This window comes from Chironomus tepperi, unplaced genomic scaffold (genome assembly GCF_022539635.2).
Source record: "Chironomus tepperi strain 1889 unplaced genomic scaffold, CSIRO-AGI_Ctep_v1 contig_298, whole genome shotgun sequence".
Classification (NCBI taxonomy): Eukaryota; Metazoa; Arthropoda; class Insecta; order Diptera; family Chironomidae; genus Chironomus; species Chironomus tepperi.
The window spans coordinates 1551871-1575212 of record NW_027226420.1 but is presented as its reverse complement, the minus strand read 5'-3'; the positions used below and the strand labels follow the sequence as shown (position 1 = coordinate 1575212).

The 23342-nt window shown below is 31.4% G+C and overlaps 2 protein-coding genes across 4 annotated transcripts in view; one reads left to right on the top strand and one right to left on the bottom strand.

Moving 5' to 3' along the window:
- Window positions 1-1788: 1788 nt before the first annotated feature.
- The window catches only part of LOC139092400 (uncharacterized), a 28940-nt gene continuing 7386 nt past the window's right edge, over window positions 1789-23342 (bottom strand). The window contains exon 3 of the mRNA XM_070642770.1: window positions 1789-3110. Coding sequence (XP_070498871.1) covers window positions 1795-3110 — 1316 coding nt within the window. The 3' untranslated portion in view covers window positions 1789-1794. The remainder of the gene's footprint in view (window positions 3111-23342) is intronic.
- Window positions 20540-23342, top strand: part of unc-13-4A (BAI1 associated protein 3) — an 82789-nt gene continuing 79986 nt past the window's right edge. For 2 of the 3 annotated variants that reach the window (XM_070642768.1, XM_070642766.1), the window contains exon 1: window positions 20540-20620. The gene's annotated coding sequence lies outside the window, so the exon portion shown is untranslated. Of the gene's footprint in view, window positions 20621-20826; window positions 20879-23342 lie in introns of those variants that run through there. The other variant, XM_070642767.1, reaches the window with a different exon arrangement.

The following is a 23342-nucleotide window of genomic DNA, read 5'->3' as shown; positions in this document are numbered from 1 at the left end:
TCATCATTATATACGATTTGTACACATGCCTTCATATATTTCATCTGATACACACATGCTCTTGTTTGTTAAAAAGAACTTTATATTCATAATCATGCAAGATAAAAATATAACAAATGATGAAGATTGTGATGCAACAATACGGTAAAAAAAAAATCCTCTCATATTTATTCAATTTCAATAAAATGAAGAAATAGAATCGAATTGGAAACGTCAAAGAAAATTACGGAATACATGCATGACTTTATTTTGATTCGCTGTAAGTTCAAAGGATCGAATTTTTTTGTATTGGATTATTTGAGGATTAAAAGTTTAACTCAAGGATTGTGGGATAGTTATTGAACTTCCATAAGTTTCTACATTAATTCTTCTAAGAAGGAGACTCCGAAAGCCCTTTGTGTCCACAGAATTGACTTGTTATTATTTATCCTGTTTTTTAAACCGAACAACAATGTTAAGAGCTGCTTGAACTCTTAAGCGTTGCGCTTTTAATCCTTAACAATAAATCTTAAATCTATATTATGTATATATAAGCTCAGGTATACAGCGTATAATCTTCTTATAGTAGTTGTAACTTCAGCAGCCAATTAAGAATCATTTAGATCATAGAATCAAAGTTCATGTAATTATTCAGTAAGTTCCAATGCATTCAGGTCGATTCCAATAAAAGCTCTCCAACGTGACTTAAGCTATCAAACCTTTCTACCCCCTAAGACATTCCATGCTTAAGAATTCCTTTATCATTGATGAACATCTGTACAGAATTATATCATATTTTATGTAACAGCAACTGTGTCTCATATGTTATTGTACATATTTTAAAGTATCTATCCAACTGCTCTATTTACTGAAAAATCTTATTGATTGTTATCTTAAATGCTCCTTCAATCATAAACATACTTCTTGAAATTAGGGAAAAATCACCCCAAGAAATTCGATGAAATTTTCACTAAAAGAAGAATAAATAAAATGTTTTGGAACCTCTACAATCCCGTAAGCAATTCAATAAGCAAACAAAATCTTTTTCTTTTGTGTTTCCGCAAAAATGACATACAATGTAACAGAAATCAGTGTATGATGGAAGAATGAATGAATGTCATAGACAAATAAAATTATCGGAACATTTTTTATTATTGTTATGATGTTGTTACATCCACAAAATATCTGTGTTATGCAGCATATGAACGTCTTCTTCATGTCAGAGTTATTAAAAATCCTCTCCATTTCCGCAACGAGCATAAGCACATGTATTTTGTGTCTGAACAGCATTATTTTTGCATCATGGTATATAACAAGATATGTGATGATGATGATGATGATGATGCTGATGTAGAGAAGATAATAATAATGTAATGTGCTCATCATATCAAAAGTTGAAGTTTTTTAAAGGAGATTTTGTTCCTGAAATGCATAAGATGTAATTTTGATGATTTTGGATACATGTTAGCATTTATGAGTAGTTTTAAATGCCTGAATTTTTGGGAATAATGTGAGATTCTATGCATTTAGTCTCTAACATGTGTTAAGATATAGTCTGAGTCAGTTGAAGTAATTACAGCAAAATTGAATATGTAAAGTAACAAATTAATCATTAGACTTTTATTAATTGATAAATTAAGCATGAAAGATTTTATTATTATTATTATTATTTAACTCATTAAGGAAAAGCCACCTGAACAGTATATAACCTATTCAAACGGCGTAAAAACCTTAAATAAAACTCTAAAAAATCCAAACAATAGAAAAAAGGATATAAATTATAAAATTCAAATTAAAAAAAACCAGGAATTCACTTTAAATATCAACAAAAATAACATGTTCAGCCGCCTTGTATCTCAAGGTTGATTGAGTTGCAAAGCTTCGATAACATCCAAATGAACTCTTAAAGACCTTCAACAATTTCAACTTCTTCTTAAGTTTAGACAGAAAATCAACCAACCATTCAGCCATAACACAATGTTCGACTTTTAAAGTCTCAAGTTGACCATTCTCAAAATCGTAAGAGTATGTTCCATTAACAGTGGTGTAAAACAGACGCAAATGCTTGAGAGTTGGCGGAATGTCAAGGTCCTGGAATTTTTCCATTTGCTCTAGTTCCAAAGTTTCCAATTTGGTGAGTTTTTCAACTTCCTTTAAAGACGTACATCTGGAAAGAATCAAGTGATTGACATTCGGAAATTTTTCACTCCAATTTTGGTCAGCACCATGAAGATTATACCCAAGCAGCTTTAATTTTTCGACATGAAGTAATGGCTCAAAGCTAAAGCTGATTCTACGCAAAAATAGTGATTTTAAGTTGCGGAAGTCCGTAATGCAGTTGACGACTTCAACTTGCTTTGGGACATCACTATCATCTCTGGATTTTTGACCAATCTCAAAATGGACAAGACTTTCTCGATGATTTCCAAGAAACAGCCTGAAATTGTCGATGCTGTAATTTCCAAATCCATTGACTCGAAGTTCCTTTAAACGAAAGTCGACAACATTAAGAGTATCATGATTGAAAATTTCACATTCTTCTTTGAAACTGTAAAATTGCAGGTCTTCCAGGTGCTTCTGGTTCTTTAAAAAGTTCCTAAATGCGTCCAACTCTCCATGATGAATTCTCATACATGCATTTTCGTACATCTTAGTATGACATTGCGCCAAAATATTTAAAATTGTTCGATTTGAAGTGCATCTAAGCTCATTCAGCATCAATCTTGGCATTGGCTCGTTGAAGCACTCATCATTGTAATAACAGAACGCATTTGTAATGTAAAGTTTAACAAGCTTCTTACAGGTCAGTAAAATTTTCTTTAAATCAATTCCATCAATTCGACAAGTAACAAGCACCAATTCAGTAATATTGTTTGTTTCAATAATTTTTGGAATTTCTGGATGCTTTCTGGTCATTAGTAATCTCGAATATTTTCTAGTTCCAGTCCAAGGTGTCTCATTCTCAACATTTCTTTTAATTTTAACCTCAAATCTCTTCAGCAAGCCTTTGTTGTTGCTGATGATGTCATTGAATTTTTTGCAAGTAAGCGTGAGATTAAGAAGATCACGAATATGACTATATTCGAAGATTTTTTCAAGGATTTCTTTTGGGCACTTTTCCAATTCAGTCACTGAAAAGGCGAAAAAATCTGTTAGAATAATTAGAATTTTTAGAGATTTTGAAGTTAGTGGCCGATCCATTAGACAGAACAGAAGATGAAAACATAAAAGTTAGTCCTGATACGAGTATTTTAAACAGGGTTAGCCGGTTGAACCTGCATAGTCCACGTGGTAACGAATTGCCATCAAAATGTCATAAAGGTGTCCTGACGTCCCTGTGGTCGATTTTTCCCACTCGGAACAGATTCAGCAAGTTGTAGAAGCTTTAAATTACACTTATCTATCCATCGATCTGTTCAGCCATTAAAGTGAGAAACCTAAAAATAATTTTCTAGACACAATAAAAATCTGTACAAAAATTTAATCAAATATTCCCACACACAACATCCTTGATATTAGTTCATCAACCCTTTCAAAAAAGCATTGCATTTCATCCTTTTATCTTTTTCTTTATCAGCCATGACTTTAATCCACCACCATTTTTATTACATCTTTGAAATAAAAGTTTTATTTGCAAAATCTCTTTGCTCCTTTTTTTTTATCTAAAACGTTTTTATGATTCTGTAATTTCAATATCATGTGTAGGATGAAAGAAAAGAGGAAAAGTTCCATCATATTTGTTTTTTTCAGAAACAATTTTCATATTCGTAAATGTTTACTTTTATAAGAAAAAAATAAAAAATTTAATGCTAAGCATGAAGAATTTACTTATAAAACTGTAACAAGGACGCGATGCAAAAGGATAACCGACCGAGAATGTGTTCATATCAAATTCTCTGCTTTATTTTTAACATTTTAACAAGGTTGGTCAACTCGTGAATTTTGGGAAATTGAACTGTCGATTCCGAAAAGTTCATATCATAAGGAAGTCGGAAGATAATGTTCATAGACCAGCGTAACTCTAGCATGAAGCCAAATTTTGGCCAATAAAACTCGAATCCAGAATCAGGCCGGCCAAGAGACACAATTTTTTGACCTTTTCACGTCGAGTGCTGTGATGAGAAATTCCAAAAGGATAGGAACAGCTCCTGAACGATAGCTCTAAACTAAAATGACTAAACATTCTCAGCATCCCCACCCAGTAACTGTGTTATCAAACAAACAAGCACCGAACATGATGCCTCTTAATTTTTAATATAAATATGAAGAATTTCAAGGTAGGCACTTATTTTGATGAAAGTATTTCTCATATTTCGTGAAAAAAAATGTAATAATTTTTATACGTGTGTAGGCAGAATGCAGAAAATTCATCCAATGCTCTATATTTGTAATAATAAAATTACCAAAAAAACCAAACTTATTTTTTATTATACACTGCATGTTATGCAAAAATTATATGTTATGGCTATGCATGATTTTTATTAGTATTACATAGTAAAATCCTGCATTTACAATATGTAATCCAATTTTGTGGTAATGTTTATTATGCTTTAATTGAATGCAACTAAACTAGAGATTTAAAAGCTAAAAATAAAGTCTGACTGAATGCCATGTTATGAACAGATACAAGTTAAGGTTATTAAATTGGCATTTTCAAAGAAAGATTATTGGTCATAAAGTCACTCCGCATCAGAAAACTCTTCAAATAGGCAACAGAAAATATCAAATAGACAAACTTCCTAAAAGTACACACAATTTATTTAATTGGTTTCATTCAGATGCAAATCATTTGGTCAGTCAACAGACGAATGCGAATAGATGGAAGCTTCTACTCAGCTTAATGAAATTTATTGAATGAATGGAAAAGAAATCAAGAGAAAAATAACTTTATTGGAAAATTTCTCTTTATTAAAAATTATTTTTACTTTGAGTTTTGCTTTTCTTGATTTTTCTTAACAAAAAGTTGATGGAATTGTAATTAGGAGTAGTGACAATTAATTCGTCTGTCTGCCAAAATTAGTTAGAATTCAGTTGGTTTTTAGAATGAACTTTAAATCTAAATTGAATTGTTAAGCGCTCTAAGCCAGTGATTGTTAGTCTATATCGGATCATAGCATATCCACAAAACGCAGGCAATACATTTGATGTTTTTGATCCATCATGAATTGTGGGTCGAGAATATGCTGGTTAAGCAGATGACTAAGTAGTTTACGTTCTACAACAATCCATATCTTGCGATGTCTGATTCATATTTCCCTAAAATATGACAAATCCAATCCCAAGCTAAACCATAAAATCACAGTGCACATCTCTAACTCATATATCGAGTGATATATATCCAAGAACAAGGAAAAAAGCAATCAAAACGTCGCACACATCATTATATCCAAGAAACTTATTTCACTTGACAAAAAAAGAAACTTTCGTTTGACTTTCATTCCTCTTCTGTTCATGCAAGGAAGAAATAAGTAAGGAGAAGAATCGAGACTTTGAATTTCCGAAGAAGAGCAATAAATTATCATAATATTATCATGAAAATGCAATTATTTTTATTTCTTCTAACTTTTCAAAGGGATGATAAAGTTTTTTCAATGGAATTCAGTAAGAATCTTCTGACATACTTGGGATGGAACTTAACAAAGTATAAAATATGCAGCATATGAGAAAATGCAAAAATTATTCATGTGCAAGCTAATTACATAAAAGTGCTTACATCGCATTATCATGATGCATTAATATTGTAATCAATTTTAATTGCACTTTATGTAAATTAATTCTACACATTCAGTCGAACTCTGCCATCAATGCAGACTGTAGTACATTGTAGTTTATTAAAATATTACTTCATGAACAATTACAAGCTCCAATGACTCAACAAGTAAATGAATGGATTTTAATTTTCATTGAGTATGCTGTGTTCAACATTTCTAATTCAATAATGTTCATTGAACAATTTGCAGTGATTGCTAAACTGTTGCTGTAAGTTTAGCAACTGGTAAGATCGAGTCCAGTGACCTTTGATCATTTAGTCAATTAATTAAGGAGAATCGAATGAAATATGCCAAACTGGCTCAATGAATGCTGACAACATTACACCTGAGTACGCTCATGCATTTTCAACTGGCTACAAGCCAACAATGTTCGAGAACCACTGAAAAGAAGGGTAGCAAGAAAGTACAAAAGGTTAAGCATGTAAATGTAAATGAAATATTCCGTATAATCATGACTACACAAATAACTGTTAGCAATTTAAAATGAATAAAGGAGAAGTAATGGGATGTTCAGTATTCAGTATTTTTTTGAATTACTTTGCAACTTGAATTATGTTCAATAAATGAAAATTTCATTCTTATAGCATTAGCATATGCTGATGTGTACTAACAATATTCATAAATAATGAAATTTAATTCTGTATATAGAACTTCCTCAGATTCTGAATCAAGAATAAGATTCGAAAATATTTAACCTTGAAGCAGGAACGCAACTAGGGCGGAATATGGGATGGAGTGCAAATCCCACTCCTAAATACGCTCCCACCCGGAATTTATGTAAAATCAAAAATCATCCTAACAGATCACGAATCCTCATATTGTATATCACGTTCATTATCTCAATAACGATAAATAAAAGCATCTTACGATATCAAAAGAAATATCTCTTGTTTTTTAATAGCATCACGTCATAGGTACATCAATTTATAATTTCGCTATATCTATAAATCTGATGCTTCATAAAGTTATCTCTACAAATAAATAAACAAACAGTTTATTGAGAAATTTTCCACTTTTTCTTGTGTTTACATGCAACAAAAAAAGTACCACAAAATGTATACATGTGGTATGAAATAAGGAACTAACATTGCATACGATATATCAAAGGATCAACACGAAAAGCTCATGAATTTTATGTTACGGATTTGATGCATGAAAGAATATAAACACTTTAATACTTATTAATCAATTCTCTTCCCTTCATCCTTTTCATTTTCATTCATTTTCTATATACTTTAGGCTAGTAAGCTACAAGCATTGGTGCCGATGACAAATCTCCTTAGTCTTACAATCTCATTTCATTGTTCTCATCTTCATCCAACATCCTCATCCTCTACATATTCATGTCTTAAATGAGATAAGATATAGATTTTTTTTTCTTCTTGTGCTTAACAATCTACACATCCTTATTTTGATTTCTTATCGACATGCTATGGTATCAAACGTTTACAATGAGAAAATTGGAATGGAATCTTTCGATTGTGTAATAGATATCCATCGTTATATCGAGCTAGAATAACATACAGAATTGAATGATAAAAAAAATGGAAAAAGAATGAGTTTTGTGGATGAGTGGAATTAGAGCGATTTTTAGTTCACATGAATTCATTATTGTAGATCAAAGAATGGAATAAATTCATCATCCATTCTACGTCATTCCCCTAACAGTGCTTTAACCTATCACCTCCCTTTTTGCTCTACCTTTACCAATCATATGGTACACTTTAGATGCACGATTAAGAGTAAGGTCACTAGACCATTTAAACTGGACGATCAGTCGTGTGTCTATATCTTACCGTACCTAAATCACCGCAAGAGAAATCGAACCATGGTTAAGAATTGACCTATCGTGTCACTATCGAGCACCTTACCCTTGGCATTCAAAAAATCTAAATTTCAGCTAACCAGACAAAATGACATAAAATCAAACCGTCCTCAAAAGCAGTCAACCAAAACAAAAACTAGATAAATGAGATGAAAAAACAAAAAAAAAATGGCTTTTTGGTTGTTTACACAATTTTCTTTCAAATAACGTGCAAATCTGTAATCTGATGTATATTTTTATTTTTCTTTGGTCCCCTTCAAAATGACTTCTTCAAGGATGTGAAAGACTTCACTTGATTATGCTCTTGATGCTTTAAGAGCAGGAAAACAAGGAAGAAAAAGAAGAGCAAACTTGTTTGTTATTTCGAGAGCTTTTTAGCTTTTTTTAGAGATGAAGGAAGAGATGTAAACGATAGTAATTGATGGTACTTGATTATGGTCAATGAGAGTGTAATTATCAAGCATGCACAAATATTATTATGAATACCAAGACGTATATTGAAAAAAAATGTAATTATCTCATGAAATTGATCTTATGCATCACATGAGGATAATAAATTGATATTTGTTGTCTTGTTTACGATTCTTAAACTCAATAAAAATCAGAAAGAAAACAGGAAAAAAAGCTATTAAAATCAATTAAATTCAAACGTGATGATTCAATGATTTTTATTTCCTTTTCGTCCGATTGTGAAAGAAAATCCAATCAAAATTCCCTAACCGATTGCAATAATATCAATGCCAATCCTATCAGAGCTTTTTATCTTTCAATTCAATGCATTGATTGATATATTTTTAGTATTGAGCATCTTAAAAGAGAATTAATCATTTTGTTGTACTTATTATTAGCTCATTTTGCTATCAAAATGGTAAGCATGGTAAGATGGCAAGCAAGTATAGTCTTAAAATGATGTTTTTTTAACTACATAAAATTGAGAAGCTTTTAAAGACTTAGACTTATGAGTTTCATTAAAATGGTATTGATGATGCTGATTAATTTTAATGCCTTGCACTAGTAGATCTAAAAGTATGCAAATTGAAATTTTGAGAGCAGTTGTTGGTATGCGGACATAGTTGGCAGATCTCCATTTTGACTTAAGTTGAATTTTCCATGCAACATCCGAGACGAATTTGAGCTCTGCCATTTTGGAAGCATCTTACTTATTTCGATGACCGAACAAATCAACTCTGATTCATGGCCTCCCTCAGATGACGCTGGTTTCCGTCTGCCAATTCACCATCTGAAATCCCCGAGGTCCTGTCAACTCTGCAACAATGTTCCAAGCAGTCGGTTCAGGTTTCATTAAGTCATATGACTCAGACTACAAAAAAACATCCAAAGGCATCTGCTAGAATACCGAGACAGTGGATTATTCTACGAACAAATCACCATTAAAATTATTATCAACATTATCATTCATAAATAGCATCAGTACCTTCGCTCTGTTATAATTTTTTTGCATTATGAAATATCTCAAAATAATCTCTCACCCAACTTAATATTATTTTTCATACTCGTTGGGCATGGAATAAAGAGAAGAAATTGCTAAGAGGATTTAAAGTTATTTCCAAGGATTTCTCATGATCAGTCGCCATGACAATTGTCGTAAAATAGAGAGAAAATTTTCTGAAACAAAAAAAGCTCTTAACAAAAACTTTAATATTATTATCATTATGCTAATTAATAATTAAGAAGACTATTCAGTCTATGAAGCAATAATTCCCCATCCGGTTATAATGAATGACTACATAAGCTTTCGTGTCTTGTCACTATTCAATTTTTGATGAGTACAAATACATTAACCTCATAATGACATTCATTAATTGATGATATTATTATTATTATTTTGTTCAGGCTTCCTCTTATGTCGTGCGACAATGTTCATAGTACTAAGAAGTGCCATTCTTAGTTTAATTATCGATGTGGGTTTGGTTGTACAATTTTAAACCAACTTTTGTAGGGTTCTGGATACTGAGGCAATATTTAGGGCCAGATACAGTTGTAGGGTACATGAAGAGTGACCCTTCCTCTTCAGTGACTCGTCCAATACCCAATAAGACACTAATGAACTTATTCGCAATCGACAGCCAGCTTCAGACGCCATCTAAGCGACGCCATGACTCCCAATTAATCCACACGACCAGCAAAGAAGAATTATGAAATTCAGTAAGCTAAACAATTTTGACCCTGATAATAACAACAAAGTATCGATTACACAATTAGCTATATCCACTAGTTGCAGCCTCAAACCGGAAAAACAATGAATTGTCAGTAAACTAATTACGACCACTCATTCCTTTATTCTCATACTTTGTACACGAGGACTTTTTTTTTCTACAAGTTTTTTCTCTTTGTTTGGATATATTTTAATACCGTAATTAAAATTAATCACCTGTTATTGTCAGAATAGATAAAAAAGAAGCACAAAGCATAATGAGAAACTTTTCATTATTGCAGTTTCATTGATGCCAAGACGATATTCTTCTTATTTTAACGACACAAATGGAGAATTACCAAAAAAAAAGAAAAGAAGAAGCTCGTCGTGGTTCAATGAAAATTTATTATTGGATCAGCATTTAATGGCAACATGAAAATGAAGAAAAATGTTCATGGGAGCAAAATGAGAATATTAATTAGGAAATCTAATAAAACTTTTCTTTCTTCCTTTCTTCTTGCTTTTTCTACCGAAATTGATGTTTCGCGCGAGACAACAAAATTTTATAATTTTATGTCAGACGCTTCGTTGAATTTACAACTAAGCAATTGCTTCAACAAAATAACTCAAGGTGAAATTTAGTACGTTTCAAAATTCATAGTCCAGTAATATGTTAATGATCAAAAAATGAACAGCAATTCTTCTTAATTCTGTTAATGAAAGGCACAAAAAAAGGGTGAAATTTGCTTATAATCCTTTATGGGGTCGTACAATTATTAGGTTACGCCATTGTTTAACCTAGTGCAGCCCAAACCACTTTGGTGATAAGCCGCAACCAAAACCGCACACGGTATGTGGTTCATGACGGCACACAACTTGGACAACACCAACCTTGGTTTGAACTGTTACAAATCCATAGATACCTCCACCCTGCCCATCACCCTTTAACCAGCAAACGACCCCTATTTTGATTCATCGCTTTATATTCATTTATAAAGACAGCATTTTGATGAATTCAGTGTAAATCACGAAGAGAAAAACTTACAGCGAGAAAGGGGCAAATTGGGAATGATGAAAAAAAAAATGAGGAAAAACTTTTAATTAGATTTCCAGTATCGAGTAGAAGATGAAGAGAATGAAGAAGAATAATAATTTTTTTCTTTGCTTGTTTTCTCATTTATTTGTCAGTTTCTTATCAAATCTTTTGGTTATTTTGAAATACACTGATGGGAATTTTAGATAATTTGGCAATTAATTTGCAGTAGAGTTTCATGCAAACTATTGATGTGGGAAGTTTAATAAGATGAGGAAGTAATGAGGTCGTCTACTGAGAGTTGGTAATTGATGATGTAACCGAAAAGGGTTGGCTGGGTATGCTTCGAATGTTAAAAATAACAATTTATCGTCATTTAGTCAATTTAAATCGGAAAGAATTGACAGCAAGTTTCGGATAGGCTTCCAAACAAGTTAATCAACAATTTCTATTTAAAAGCAATCTCACATATTGCGTATAAAACCAATACACAAAAATCATGTCGAAGCAACAAATAAAATCGAGAATATAAAATATTTTAGACTACAAATTAACTGAGTTGAAAATTCAATTTTCCGATCGGAAGCTTTCTGCTCAATTATTGAACGGATGTGAATTAAAAGCATGCAAAATTTAATTCCTTTATTTCATTTCTCGTGCTCTTAACTTTGTTGCCTCCTTTTTTTATTTAAAAGGGTTATGTGAATGAGTTTGCATGCAGGCGATAAGCTTTACTGTTTTAATTATTGGATGCTGCAAAATGAGATAAAAATTGAGATACATCGCACATATTTTAATATTCAATTATTTACGGATGTATGAATTTGTGTTGTTTAAATAATGAATTTTTGGTATGGTCTGCAAAAGCTCTGACCATTCAAAATTCAAAAGCCATGAAATAAAAATCATTAATTTTTTATATTTTTCCATACAAAACCACTAAACTTTTTACAATCCTTTATCAAAACAATTTCTAAATTCATTCTTCTTCTTATACCTGTGTGTGATAATCCCTTGTAAGTGCTTTTTACCCATTGAACCGATCGAAATCAATATTTCATGAAAGGTTCAATTTTAAGTATGCTGAAAAGCCATCATTTCAGCACTTGACTGTGTTAAGCAGTTTAAAGTTCGAAAGGTCAAAAGCTTTGACTTGATATCGAAGTTAATCTATGGAAAACGTCATGCAACAGCTTTTGTGTATTTATGTATGTAAAAATATAGGAATTTTCATCCGTACTTTTTTTTATGCGCATCACAACATTGTTGAACAATAATTTGAAATCAGAAGTTTAACAAGAGGATTAATAACAAATTTCTATGTTAAAAATATCTGACGCAAACACGCAAGGCAAAATGTTAATCAATTTAAGCTTGAATAATGAGAATTTTTTTTTTGTTTTTAAACCATACTGATTGTTGGATGTTGTTGTTTTATGAAAATTTTACAGTAATAGGTACTTTAAAAAAAATTTCTCAAATAGACATTTAATTTATTCACGAAAGCGTATCAGGGAAAAAATTTCATTTTGTTGTGCGTGAAGGTTATTATTCTCGTTTGAGCTACAAAAATTGGATGTTTGTGAACAATTTAACGGTACTTAATGTCAAAGTGTTGTATCTATGGTTGGTGATTTTTGGGTTAAAATTTAATTTTTTTTGCTGTAATTTTTAAAAAGCTTTTAAATTTGCACATCTGCAAAAATAAAATTTATGAAAAATTCAAATGTCAAATTCAACATTCTGACATAAACCAGCAACAAAAGAATTTATGCTTCAAAAAATATTTTATTTTTTCATGTCAAAAGACTCAGTGTAGCTTGGCATCACAGAAGGCAACTCAAGCAACTTTGAAGTGCCGCTATTACAGAAATAAGGAGATTTTATTTTTAAAATTCCATTGAACGCAGCACGAAGTAAATAAAAGTAAAGAACAAAAATTTGTTGCCACGAGCATAAAACTTTTCTCATCTTCAACTGTGCATTTCCATATTTTTGCAATTCATAACAAACAATCTCTACGTACAATAATTAATAATGGTAAAACACAATGCTAGCAATAGTAAGCTGGGTACTCATTTATATTTTATATTTTCCCAGGAAATTAATTAATTATTCTCCTTTTCCTGCCTGGAAATAAGGTAACCGTGATTTTTTTTTTCAATTCAGCTTTTTATTCATTGTAACTAATTTTTCCTATTCTTCGTGCGTAAAGGGAATGGAACTTGAATTAATCTGAATTGAGAATGGAGATTTTTGAGCGCATTTCAACGGGTTGGACTATTGTATCGATAGAATGTAATCTGACCACCAACACTCCCCTCTTCCTTCCTTTTCCCACTGAATATGACATTGTATGTCACAAGTCACATAACTACATAATCAGATTGATAAAATGAACAATAAGTTCCCAACTAGATAAGAATTGAAATTGATTTTAAGATCTTGTACGAGAAGGACTTTGAGATAGTTCTGGATCAAATGCCTAGACCTTGAGGGAGGCCATGGATCACAGATGATCTATACAGCCATCAAAGGAAGTATGTAACTGCCTAGACATTATTACTGAATTCCCCTGTTCCTGAAAAGACAAGCCATTTCAAGCACTTAACAAGACTCTGCTTAAGAGAATTTAAGACCGAGAACAACGACGTCTCAGTCTCAGTTTCTAAAATTCATCAAAACCGAGACTTCAGGAAACTCTGATAAACACCAGACCCATCTGTACTAATTGATTCCACAAGAAAAAGGTTCCAAGGAAAAGAAGAATTTTTTAATATTATTGCGTAATTGTCGCAGACTGTCATAAAGCATAATGACAGGTATTTTCTTTCAAACTTTTTTATTAAGGTTAGATGGAACAATTTTACTCTTCCTTTTTTTCATCCTCTCAAAAAATATTTTTCACCTTTCTTTCCCGTCTCCTCTTATTTTTTGAACTTTCATTGTTGTTGTAGTACAACAAGTGCCTTTTTTTAAAGACAATGTACAAAGAAGATGCTAAAGTGTTTCTAAATGCCATTTATCATTTTCATTGTTATGCTGTTTCTTTTGAAGGTTTAAGAGTACTTACATTCTTACATTGTTATTACACGAATGCTCAATTTTCTATCTTACTTGTAGCACAAGACCATAATAATAATTTTTTTTCATAGGGAAGATGGATTAGACAGTAAAATTCTAAAAATAAATTTTCTAAAGCTCTACGTGGATAATAAATATACCATTTTAAGTATTCCATCATCATTATCATTATAAGTCTATGATAATAAAAAAAAAATAGCAATTTTACAACTCCTTAATGACTATTTCAGTTTAATTTTCATCTCCGTTTCCATTTCAATTAAAAAATCTCCGCATAATAATGAAGCTATCATGGTTGTTGTACTGTTTAGTAATGAATTTTGATGAGTGGCGTTATGAAAAGCTTGGAATTTACAGTTAAGCTAGATATGAGGTTTTTGAGCAGATTTTTTAGAGATTGTGGGCAATTTTAGATTGTCTTTTGGTAAATTTTGAATGATTTTGACTTGAAAAATGCTAAAATGACTCTTAAAATATTAGAAAACTAGATAATATGTATTTCCAAGTAGCACAAATCGGCTGATCAGTCAAAAATCGGGCTCCATCCCGGCATGACTATGAGTAGCCCTGAATCTGAGTAGTCAGATTCACGCCGTCTTGGCATCGGATTTTGGATCGTTTAGCTGACTTATTCTTATTCTAAATATTTCTTACAGAGCGAATCCCCACGAAAACCACAGTGGCATTCTTAACTTGCACTTCAATATCCACCGTAAAAATTATCACTAGCAAGGCAAACTCTTCTCACAGACGCCTATTAAAATAAATATTCATTTCAATTTTTATACTTTTTGTAAATATTGTCACAAAAATTATTTTATTTCTCTTTTCCACTTGACTGTCTCCAGCTTTGCTTTGCATGACAAGATATAAAAAAAACGAGGGGAAATGTCAATAATAAAGTTCATAATCAGAATATAAAAGCAACCCTTTTTGTGCTTAATTGATGGCGCTTGTCGAATAATTTTTAATTAATTACTTTATCTCCTTATATTAAGGCTTTATAAAGGCACAACTTAAAATTACTTTTTTACTTTATTATTTTTTAATTTCATTTAATCGAACGACAATTTCTTATAATTTCAAAGTTTTTCTTTTGCGTTCTAATTGCTGGATGGAAAATTTACACAAGCTGACTTTTTTTTCGTGCCTAAAGGCAATAAGGTATGAAAAATTCTCAATTATTAAAAAAGTTTATTTTTTTAAACAATTCTTGTCGATTAAAAATGTTAACAACTATGGAAGCATCTTGTATGACATCTTAAAGTTAAGGTGAACATGTTAATTAACTGTCTGAATGAACTGTGACAATAGGGCAGCGTGACTGGTGTTTCGGATCGATTAACCGACTTGCCCTATTTGGAAACGTAATTAACTCACAACATCTTTAGCTACATCGCTCAAAAAGATTGATAAAAGGAATTACGTCCAGAAAATCTGAATTTTGAAGAGCAAAGAACTTCAAATTGCAAGCAAAGTTATTAATTTTGAGTTTTTTTGAAAGCTCTCTTCTAACAAAATTGCTCTTTAGAATTAACAATGAGTCTGAACCACTGCTTAAATCTCAAATAGAAGTAATATATCAACACAATGAAATTATCATTTTCATCTTCAATAGAAGTAAAGCTTGAATATTCATGAATGCGAAACTGAGGTATTGAAATCCCATAGAAATTCCATAAGTCTCCTGTCGTTCCTAAAGCTTCTTTGTTATTACAAAAAATAAAAACTTTTCCTATTGTGTCCACATAATCAAGCAATATAGATCAGAAATAGATTTCTTTACGTGAATGTCTATATAAAGTTCATAATATTTTCCACAAATAAAGAATAAGAATTAATTTGTTCGATAAAAGACAATTTTCTACAACTTTTTATTCTTCATATGCTTTCATCATTGTAATAAAAAAAATTTCCATTTACTCGTATATGGATTTATTTGAGCATAAAGTAGTGAGGAAAATGTGAATTAACAGATAATTGAATGCAATAAAAAATGGATTAAGAATGAACGTGATTGTTGTGCTTCATTTAATTGAATTGAAATGTTTTTTTTTCTTTAAATAGCATTTTTTTTTTTAAGTAGAACAAGTTGGTAAAAGGTTGTAGCATTAATGTCGTTTTGTTATTTTTAAAAAAATGTCGTTCAAATCTAGTTTTAAGGTGACTTCTTGGAAGAGTCACAAAAGCTATCGAATTTCAAAAATCCGCCTTGAGTTTTGGGCTTTAAGATACCGAACTGAACCATCAAGCAAGCCACCCCCTTAAATATATGCCATTGAGTTCCGCCAAAGGCCACACGAAAGCGGCTTTTCCGTTAAAAGAACTTTGACGGAGCTTTAAAAACTACGCTGAGGAGCCTTCATCATTTGTGTCGCTCGGGGATTGATATTATTGATCAGAAAATTTTTGGAAAATTCCAAGAAGGAAGAGCAGCTTGTATCAGATATTTTGTGCTGTACAAGAATATATTCTTAGAAGCATCTGAATAAATCACTCAATTTATCCTTTTATTCATTTAAAAGTCAGTCCATTATTAAGAAAACATAAAATTCGCAATCAACTTCGCTCTGTGTACAGCATCAAGTATGAATTTTACATATATTCATTTCCATTGTTATAAAAAACAATTAAAGAATCGACCAACGAAGAAACAAATATTGAAGGAAAAGAAGATAAGATGTAAATGCCATTTGATTGTAAATAATTAAATGGCATTTTTCACAATTCATTCGTGTGTAAATCTCAATAGAGACACAAAAAAATGGAAAGAAAGAGAAAAATTCTATTAGTGGCGTGTCATTGATGTATGTATTGATGCTTATTGATATATACATGTATAAAACACAAATGAAAATGTCAATGGTAAAATTCATCGCATGAGCATCCATCATTTCTCGTCATTTGATATATAATTGAAATAGAAATAGCTATAAGAAGTAGCAACTGACGTGAATATTGGCGACATAGAATGAAAATTCTTGGAAATATATATTCTTTTTCATATTTTGTGACGTGTTTTCAAGACCGTAATAAGACTTTATTTTCAGACGAAGTAAACATTTCATTAAGGTTGTTTATTTTAGTACCAAGAACATTTAATGACAAACTTTTTTGTTTATTTTTGAGTCATATACATTTTTAATGCCCTAAAATTGCCAATGTCAGTAAACTTCTCTTAAAAAATTAATAATCCAGTGCATTAATAATGAAATTTCCCCTAATTCTCAAGAAAACTCCATCAAAATGACTAAGAGCATCAACAAGCAGCTTGAAATAAGAGATTAGATTGTAAATATTGTAAGTGAAGTACCGGAAGTAGTACCGAAATAAAATAAGCCTATGTTGAACATGACAGCTAACAGAATCTCATTGCTCAATGTCCTTTACATCCTGTCTTGTCATTGTTAAGTGGACAATTGGATGAAAAATAAGAGCAATAGCGGCATGAAGTGCAGAATAAAAAATCAGCATGTTTCCAATCATTGAATTGAGATGAAAGTATCTCTGTCGGAAGTTCCATTTTTTTTAGATTCGATCCATTTGTGTTTAAAATTTCACTTCAAGATACAGATGAACCGAAACCTTTGATTAATTTCAATTTGATGCCATAGATGAGCAAGCTTGATTTTACTTTTTTTCATTTCCATCTCCACATTTTTAATCTTCTTTACAACAGGAATCGGAATTTCGAGAGAGCGTCCAAAACAAAAAATAAGCAAATAAATTGAATACCCACTGTGCGGTATAGAAAATAAAAATAAAAGTAATAGAAGGCATGCTGCTACTCTCTTTCTCTATTACAACGTCTGTCAATCGATAAATTTTCATTTTCTTCTTCTACTTTTTAGTGCATTTTTTAAGAAATAAAGGTAAGATGAGCTTTTGGTTTGACTGACTGCTTTTGGTTTTGTAAGCTCTATAGAGCTTAAGGCGATATCAATAGAATATTATGAATCAAATTCGATCCGTTTGAACAATGAAGTAAGAACATTACGTAAACTAACCCAGCAAGAATGCTGTGACAAGCCATAACTCGAAATTGGATCGGAAAAGTTAAGTTCACTGAACTTCATACAAAATTCGTGTCAAAGTTAAACTCTATGAGCAGCAATGACTAGCAGATGACCAAAATGACAACATTCATGATGAGGATGTATGTCTGATGTGACCAAACTGTCAGTATTAATATTATCATGAATATTACAATACATTCTTGTTGTCCATACTGTGTGAAACACTGATGTGCCCTAGAACAGCCACAGGTTTGCAGAAAAAAAAATTGAAAAATCTCATGCCTGAAGGGTGGCAGGATCAGAATAGGAACAGCAAGGTTTACAACCTAAGAGCAATTTCTTAACCCAATATGTTCAAATAAAGCAACAGAATGTAAACAGCACGAGATGGTGTCGCGCAGAACCTCAAGGGATTCCTAAATTGAGTCAACTTAGTGATCAATCAAATGATAGCCATGTAGCCGGTTAAAATACAATTTTCTAAAAATGCGCTTCTAATATCCGCTTAATTCATTCTCATGATCCAATTTCAGTGTCATAGAACAGCCAGAGAAGAAAGAAAGCAAAAAAAGGAGAGGAAAATTGAAAATTCATTTTGTAATAAATTTCTTTTTCACTTTAACAGCAAACACATCAAAGATCAATTGAAACAAATTTTTATTTTACTTCGTACAATTTTTTTTTTCAGTCGCATGCGCGTGCATTACACCTGTGAGACCTCATTTTTCAAAAAATAAAAGGGAAAGGAAGGAAAAAAAACTTATATTTCTGTTCATCTCATTGAAAAATACGGGAAGGTTGATGGCAAATGAAATTTATTTTATATTTTCAATTCTTTCCTTCCACTATCATGCTGAACTTAGTCGCAAATTGCATGAGCATACTCCGGTATGGAATTTGTGATATGTACATAGATTTTACAATGTTGGAAGATAGTAAAGTGTCCTCGTTACAGCATCCATTCTTAACAACATACGGAATACCTGGATGTAGTTTATATGGGATACTCTTAATCCAGAACAAGCTTCCATTTGAGTTGCTATTATTTCTTGCTACGAATGGATTTATTCAATCTAATTGCCTTTTGTTTTGCTACGACTCTTCTTAATGGGAGTTCTTTATAAGTATTCATGGTTATAATTAATATATTTTGTGTAATTATGGAGAAACTTTTTAGGTATCAATACTTGGAGATCATTAAAGGAGTTATAAGTTCTAATCTTCACTGGACTTGAATACAATGTTTCTTTGTTATGACTTTGTAATATTTTAAGGCAGTGGTATAACTAGGTATCTTGGCGCTTTGGAAGGAAACTGAAAATGTACGGTCAAACCCAAACAAATAGGATTGGATGTGTTGAAAAGGACGCTAGAGTCCATAATATCCCGATCTGGCAGAAGGTTTCGAAGGATAGAGCTATTTTTATACATTCCCTACGCGTGGAAACCGGTCCACGTGCGCCCTAGCCAAATAAGTAAGTAAGTATCCAAAAAGCCAACTACATTACAAATTACAGAACTAAATTCTACCACCCACAAAATACAAAGCAACTATTTGTTTGTAAATTCTCAGAATTTTCATCAACATTTACGATCGGCCCTTAGTTTGCCTGTCAACTGATCAAAATGTAAGTGAATTTCTATTGAATTCAAATCAACTTTGTCAGAAATAGGTATAAAATGGAAATACTAATTTTCTCAGAAAAATCCCATGGTCATTCATTGCAAGCACGTTAACTCTGACATATTTTTTAATTCGAATTTTTGTTCTGAACAATTTATGAAAAATCAGAACATTAAATATAAAACTACAGTACTTAAAAATAGAGTATGGAACAAAATTATGAGTTCTCTGGAGAGCAATTGGACAGAATAACTCAATGAAGTCATAATTCGTCCTTTAATTAACATATAAATTTTTTTATGTCCTCTAACCTCAAAAATTCTCAAATTTAAGCAATAAAATAACATTTTTTGTAGCCTTTAAAAATTAGCAACATCTCACATAATTTAATATGGATGAATTTAAAGCTGCAAGACATATCCGACAACATTTTATAGGTCACTTAATTTCATTGAACTCAAAATCAGCACGAAGAACTTTAACAACAACAAAATAATAAAACAGAGAAATATTCACGGATAAAACATCAGTCGACGTATCAAAAATCTATTCAATTCCTCGTTTTATTACTCCTGAGGTATTGTTAATTATTTCATAATAGCATAAAAGAGAAACAAGGAAGAAAAGAAAGAAAATATGATGGAGGGAAAGTCTACGAGGGATGTTTAAAATAAAATGATGTACATACGTACACAATTCGAGAGTGATTGGGAGTATGAGAGGAGCAACAGAAATAACAACAACAATTCATCCTTTTATTGTGAAAAAGCAACAGAAGTTTTCTCAGCACACTCTACAGGTTTTTCCCATAAAAATTAAATAATTTTTTTCAATCGAGAGAGCCGCTGAGAGTAAATTTACATTTGTATTTGTGAGAATTTCTCAGTTCCTGTATTTACTTCCTTCAAAAGCTCAATAAAAGCTCATTTTCACAGCTTTCATTCATACTTTTCATCACAAACACATGAAAATTGTCTGAAAAAAGAAAATTTTCCATTTTAGAGATAAGAAAGTTTTTCTGACTGAGCGAGACTCAGTAGTTGTTGAAACTCGGTGAGATATAGACGCGAAAAAAAATCACGAGATTATACAAGAAGGAAAATATAACGGGAAAAGTGAATGAAAAATGTGATGTGAGGAAAATTTACTTTTTTTTGCTATCTATAAAAAAAATATATAATTTTTTTCATGCACGATGGAAGCTTTTGAAGATTAAAGTGGCTAAATATGATTGCAGTGGATGCTTTAATATCAACGAATAAATGATAAATGATGGTGAATGAATTGTGAAAGCTATAAAAAATTATTGCGCTTTAAGTACTCTTTCATTAAGTCCATTCATAAATTATATGGAAATTGTAATTTCTGCATATGCACGTTCGGTGATTACAGTGAGTTTTTTTTACAAAAAGAAAGTATTAATTCTTATGCATAAGTCTGTAATAATCTGACAAGTTAAATAATTGAATGAATTTTGAATTGAAGAATTTGTGAATATTGAGCTTTAAATTATGTTTTTAGTGCTGGATTTCTAGTTCTAGTTCTCTTGCCATTTAAGGGTGTCTAATAGCGTCAAGCTCACTCTGTTCCTACTATCCGATAGTCTCCCCTCTACATTCTTAGATACACTCCTGCACAATAACATAAATTTTCCTTAAAAATTATTCAAAGTGCCATAAAGCACCAGTTGATCAAATCATACGACAACTTAAATCATAATTGTATTTATTGCACGAGTCAGATGCAATTGTTGAGTAAATGGTATGGAAAATAATTCCATTTCCTTCCCATGCATGTTCATTAAATAGTTAAAAAAAGAGAACAATTTTCCGCCGTCATCATCTGCTGCCTTTGCTATTTTGTGTTGATTGAATGTGAGAGAAAAAAAAGTTCCTGCAACAGATTTTCATGCAGGCACACGAGAAAGAAGTTTATTAAGCCGTAAAAATGCTGATTAGTTGTAAAAGAAAATTTTCTTCCTCATTTTTTTTTCTTGTTCAACAATAGACTAAATTTGTAAATCCGAAACGATAGCAGGGATGGACATCAATGAGACTTGTTGAAAGCTTAATTAAAAGTAAATCAATCATCATTGAAAAAAAGTGCTTATCGATATTTTAATTTAATTATTGAGGTAATGAATTTACCACACAAGTATTTGTTGTTACAATTAAAGCAATTTATGTGGAAGTGGCACTTTGGTCAAGTGACTTATTCTGATGAGATTTTTGTGTGATTCTGTCTTTCCCAGGGGATTTTATTGTTGAATTGAATACCTGCTTAATTGATGCTTAATCACTAATCGACAATTTAATATTTTTTAACATGAACTTGAACATTTTTTGTGAACTTTTAAGGAACTAAACTAACACAAAATTTTCCATCTCAATCCTGTCCCCATCTAAGTACAGGACGATTCCTTGATGCGATGGCATATTCCCTTTCCAATTTTTCAGCATTCATTGCTTTCTGTTGCATTCTCTTGAGTGTCTCTGGATTTTTGATTCCTTTGTACTGTTGATCTAATTTTCGTTGCTCCGCAGCGTCTGCCGTTAGCTGTCTCATAGTGTCAGCGTCAGGTGTGATGACTTTATAACTGTCTGAGCTTCTTTCACAGCACAATCCACAGCAATTTCCCATTTTTAGATTTAGTGACTGTAATATTAAATTGAAGCTATAACTACATTGAATTGTGAACACAAATGGACTAAAATGTAGAACACAATGGGATTTGATAGGATTTTTTAGGAGTTCTGGATCAAAAATTTACATAAATTCAAATTTCCATTAAAATTTTTCCTCTGAATCACCAATTAAATTTTTAATGAACTTCAAGCCAAAACCCTTCAAAGTTACTTCGAAAAAGTTTCCATTAAAAAACCTTTCAAAACGTCAAGCGATAAAAAAATTTTCACAAAATTCTCAGAATTTATGTCTGAAAAGTTACGCATCTCACTAAGAATGAAATGTCAAAAAGCAAGAAAAGCTTTATAATATCCCATTTACATTGAAATATCTTTAAATCATAATTATGTAGGAAAGTTCTCAAAAAGCCATTAAATTTTACGATTCCAGCATCCATTTGACAGCACAGCGAGGCATGAGATGGGAGGGCCAACAATCTCGATAACAAAAATACCAAAAAAGAGAAATATTTTTCAATAACAATTTTTCAAAATTAATCTTAAAGGAAAAACTTGTGGGGAAGAAAATTTAATGACATGCATTTATCACACGTTGATATGTATCAAGAGTAGAAAATGTGTGTCTCTAGAGCATTTAAGATATATCTCTTAAAGCATATATGTGTGGGTGTCAGTATGAGTTGAAAATAGAAGATTTTTTTCGTTATTCGGATGATATAAAAAATGACTACAAGCTTATATTACATGCATTAAATATTCTCTCAGTCTTATATGCGACGAAAACTCCTTCTTTACACGTATACATTTAAGCATTGCCATATAATTTCCCTTAAAGCTTGCTCAAGAGACGGAAATTTGACACACTTCCGAGTGTACTGGAGAGAATGCGAGAATAAATTGTGAGAGTATAAAAAAATGAAGAAAAATTGATTAAAATGAAATAAACTTAAGGATTGCTTTTTTTTGTTGTTGTTCCTTTGTTCGAGATGTTCTGGGGTGTCTTGTAGACATTTTAAGTATCTATTGCGTCTAGTACTTGAATATTCTATGGAAATTAAATTTCATTTTGAAGTGAAATTTTCGAGAGTGAATAAAAAAGAACGGCGACAAGATATTTATATGAAGAGTTTTCACCAGAATTGATACCCCTAGAGTTGGGAATATAGCTTTTAACATTTTCTAAAACAAAAAATTCTTTCATCAAAATTCA